The sequence below is a fragment of the Lycium ferocissimum genome, chromosome 9 (genome assembly GCF_029784015.1).
Source record: "Lycium ferocissimum isolate CSIRO_LF1 chromosome 9, AGI_CSIRO_Lferr_CH_V1, whole genome shotgun sequence".
Taxonomy (NCBI): domain Eukaryota; kingdom Viridiplantae; phylum Streptophyta; class Magnoliopsida; order Solanales; family Solanaceae; genus Lycium; species Lycium ferocissimum.
In genome coordinates this window covers 46,163,728-46,168,388 of record NC_081350.1, presented here as the reverse complement: position 1 = coordinate 46,168,388, position 4,661 = coordinate 46,163,728, and the positions used below count along the sequence as shown (strand labels likewise).

The following is a 4,661-nucleotide window of genomic DNA, read 5'->3' as shown; positions in this document are numbered from 1 at the left end:
ATTTATTATTAAAGTTAAATATCCGAAAATTACTACTACCCCTCTTCTCATATCAATATGATCTAGGGCAGGAGGATAATGTCGGCTACAAGTTTGGCAGAACCTGTAACGTTGATTTAAACTTCATATTTACATATTACTCGTATTAATTTAGAATACAGTAACTTAAAGAGTTAAGTTAGAATTCGGAATTCATAAGCTTCAAATCATGGCTCTTCCACGGAATATGATTAAAAAAATACAACTTAAAATATCATTCAACGTTTATGTAGTTTAAATATCGAGAAGCGGAACTCAACAAGTATTTTGACACCGAGGGAGTATAGATCTTGAATTGGATGGTAAATTCAACTATTTTGCTAGTTTTTAATATGTTAAAGAGTAGTGGCGGATTGTCCCTTGAAGCACATCCAACAAGAAACAGAGTAGTGATGGATTTAAAAAATTTCTATGAATCTTCTTTAATTAAGACTTTAGAGAGAATCCTAAAATGTACTCCAACTCTATTTATACTTGTGTTTATTACACATAAAATTCACTCACAAACACATAATTTATTTGCTACTGGATTAGAGAGTGGGATTGGGGTCTTATGGTGGCAATTTCCAAAAGCAATCGCAGCAACAAGAAGTAAAAAATTAAAGAAATGGGAGTATTAGTTAAAAGAAAAACATAAATTATCTCCTTCATTGTCCCATTAAATACATATATTTCAAGTGCCTTCCATTGAAAGTTTAACATGTATCAAGTACTTCTTTATCCTCTCTATTTCTATCTCCATTACAAATCATCAACTTTTCCACAAAGTACTACACATGTAACGCACTAATACTTCAACTTACAAAAGAAAAAGAAGTAAGAAAAAGCTAAAGCATTATCTAGAACTCCACAGGTCAATGTGCTTCAAAAATTACAAATAAAAAAAGTACCTAAAGTAATAGAAGTAGCTATCAACACAATGATACATCATATGATTAATTTGATTAAGTTTTCCAACTTTTCACCATCTCCACCTTCCACCACCTACCTTGGCCTGCACCGCCGCGGCACCACCACCATCACCGTCACATAACCATATCATTAATTCGATTAATTTCCAAATTTTCATCTTTTTGTTCCATCTTTCTTAGCTTGCCACGTAACCAGAAGCGGAGTCAGGATTTGAAGCTTATATATTTTACCTTAGCTTGCCACGTAACTAGTGGCGGAGTCAGGATTTGAGGTTTACATATTCTACCTCCGCCCTTGGCCGGACCCACCACCTCCTCCTCCTCCACCACCACCACCCCCCATACCCATATGATGATATGACCCATGACTACCATACATCTGATGACCACCACCTTGAGGATGATACATCATTGAACCCCCCATACCACCACCATACATACCCCCACCACCACCACCCCCACCATTATACCCACCACCACCAGAACTAACCCCACTCCCACTCCCATCCCCACCACCCCCACCCCCATCTTTCTCCCCAGTCCTCCCCCCACCCATACTAGTCTTCTCCCCTTCCATTTCCCTATACTTTCCTAAATAAACCTTCAAAGGCTCAACATACTCTTCAAACCCTAAAGTCGTCATAGCCCAAAGCAAATCATCACCGTTAATCGTCTTCCTCTTCTCTCTCTGACACTTATCCGATGCCTCACCCGTAATGAAACTGATGAATTCCGATACGCATTCTTGAACTGTTTCCTTTGCATCCTTTGAAATCTTGGCGTTTGCTGGTAAAGCTTTCTTCATTATTCTGCTTACATTCGCTATAGGTAGGAACCTATCTTGTTCCCTTGTTGATCCTTCGTTCGGGTTGTTATGCCCTCCTGATTCGTTGTCAGAATCCGCCATCAAAAACCAAAAAGGGTAAGACCACTAAAGCAACTGTTTTCTAGGCAGCTGAAACTTCAAGAGAGAATCTTAAATTTCTATAAAAACAGAATTAACTAGTATAATTCTATTGATGGATAACAACAAGAAATGAACAAAATAATATAAAAACTTGTGAGAACTTCAAGAAAAATTCAACTTATATATACAAACAGATGGTAGAATTATACTTGGTATGATATATAAGCACAAGAAAACACAAAAAAATGCAGAGATTTTTTTTTTTTTTTTTTTTTTTTTTGGAAGGGGTTTCTTGATTTAAAGGGTAAAATTGGATTTTTCTGCTGGAAATTCAAGAAAATTCCAAATTACATATACAAAAAGATGGTAGAATTATAATTAGTGTGATATGTAAACACAAGAAAACACAAAAATGTAGAGAAAATTTTTCACCGGAAAAATATTGATTTTCTTGATTTTCCGGCAAGTTGGAGAGAAGAGAGATATGAGAGGAAAAAAATTTAGAGGGAAATTAAGGAGAAATTGCAGGGTCCGTTGGATCGTGGGGTATAATAATTCAATCGGAGACGACACGTGTCAAGTTTAAAACCGTTCGTTTGATGATAAGGGTTAGATAGCGTGGTGTGGATCTAAACCGCACAAATGAGAGTGGGAGTGGGGGCAGCGGGGTGGTGGGGTCGGAGGAGGAAGGGATCTTGACGGTTCAGAGAGGAGTCGTCACGTGGTGGGTGTGTGAAAGAAGAATTGCATAGATTGTGTGGGGAAAGTATGTTAATTTCACTAAAAAAAATTTGCATTTAGAAATGATTGGATTAGTAGCATTTTTTGTCCCTTAAAAATAGTGGCAAGCTTTTATTTTAATCTTTTATAATATTCGGTACTTGATTAAGTATGTTTAACTTGAGTCGAGAGTCTTTCAGAAATAACTTCTCTACTTTTATAAAGTAGATGTAAGGTTCACATATACTCTACCCCCTCCAACTTTTACTATTGAAATTACACTGAGTATGTTGTTGTTGTTGTTGTTGTTGTTGTTGTTGCTGTTGTTGCTGCTGCTGTTGATTAAGTATGTTTAACTTTCATTGATTTGAAATGACATTTTTGATCCCTTAGCTTATAAATATTAACAAATTATCAGAACTATTAAGATATATAAGCACAACAAACCCAAAAAAATGCAGGGAAATTTGATCCCTTAGCTTATAATTATTAACAAATTATCAGAATTATTGAGATGTTTCATCATTTACTTATTCATGTGTTATGTTAAGATGGTGGTACTATTCCATATTTGAGGATAACATACTTCTAAAAAGTAGTTCATATATAACATAGAGTTAATAGCATTTTTTGAATCCTCAATTATTGGTAAATTCTTATTTTAGCCCCTATAATATCGGACTAAGCACATTAAATCTTCAATTAATTGTGTTGCACACTTTTGATCCCTTTGCTTGTCAATATTCACAAATTTACCATAACTATTAATTGTTTCACCCTTTAATTACTCATATGTTATGTTAAGTTTGTAATGCTATTTCATATTTAACGGTGATATAGTTCTATAAATAGTCAAATATAACATATTTTCTATATAATGGACCAAAAACACATATTTTAATTAATTGAGGATAAATGTATCGACTCATATATGTGTGTGTGTGTGTGTGTGTCACAAGGATCAAAAGCAGAATTTTTCAATAAATAGAGATCAAAATTGTTATTATCCCTCTAACTTATTTTCCTTCGCAAAGGGACCAAAAACACGCATTTTTATTAATTAAAAATTAAATTTGTTGAGTAATATATTATAAGGGCCAAAATTATTGTTGTCTCTTAGTTTTAGATTATGTAACATGGTGCACTAAAAATAATTTCAGCATGTTTAATATATTTCAGATCAAAATAAGTTCCAACCGTACTAAAATAATTTATTCAACTTTATAAATACCATGTTACATGAGCCCGTTTGGATTAGTTGAAAAAAAGTGGCTTTTAAGCATAAATGCTTAAAGTACTTTTTAGTGCTGAAAGTTATTTTAAAAATAAGCAATTACATATTTGGATAAAAATGCTTAAAGGGTTTTTAGAAGTAAGAGTAGTATTGGAATTAGCAAAAAATATAAGGGATAAAAAGGGAAAAGTTGTTGGTCAAACCAAAATGACTTTTAAGCAAAAAAGAAAAAGAAAAAAAGTCTGGGTTGAGCAACTTCTTGGTTTTGACTTACTTTAAGCACTTTTTAACTTAATTTAAGCTGTTTTCTGTTTTTGCCAAACACTCAAATAAGTTAAAAATGGCTTATAAGCTGGTTTGACCAGCTTATAAGCTAATCCAAACGGGCTCATAATAACCTGGTGATGCTATTTTGGCTTGGAGTTGAAGCCGCAGAGGCGCAAACAACAATTATTAAGGGTCGTGGCGGGACAAATAAGATATTTTCATTCTTAATTAGAGATTTTACCAAACTTTGAGTGTAGAAAATATCTTGATCGTAAATGGCTCTCCCTTTAATGATTGATTTTGATATTTCCCATTGATGTTACCTTATGCAACATGATGTCCGTGAAGGAATATGTTACTTTGCAATTCAACCCCACCTTTAATTTCTTCAATGTAAAAGATTTCCAAGTTTCACATATTGAAACGTATCGATATCATAGAAAGTGCCAAACTTCTTGATTGTTCATTTCTTGCGAAATAGAGAGATATAAAAAATAAAATAAAAAATATGCTAGTATTATCACAAACAAAAACTCATTAAGTGAAATAGGCCTGTTCGTGTTACAATGCGGAATCGTGAAGT

The 4,661-nt window shown here is 33.8% G+C and overlaps 1 protein-coding gene across 1 annotated transcript; it reads right to left on the bottom strand.

Annotated features, from left to right (window-relative positions):
* Positions 1-749: 749 nt before the first annotated feature.
* On the bottom strand, positions 750-1,947 carry LOC132031087 (nuclear transcription factor Y subunit B-3). Its single transcript, XM_059420947.1, has one exon. It carries the CDS (start codon positions 1,855-1,857, stop codon positions 1,234-1,236), a length of 624 nt encoding a protein of 207 aa, XP_059276930.1. The 5' UTR covers positions 1,858-1,947; the 3' UTR covers positions 750-1,233.
* Between the last annotated feature and the right edge of the window lie 2,714 nt (positions 1,948-4,661).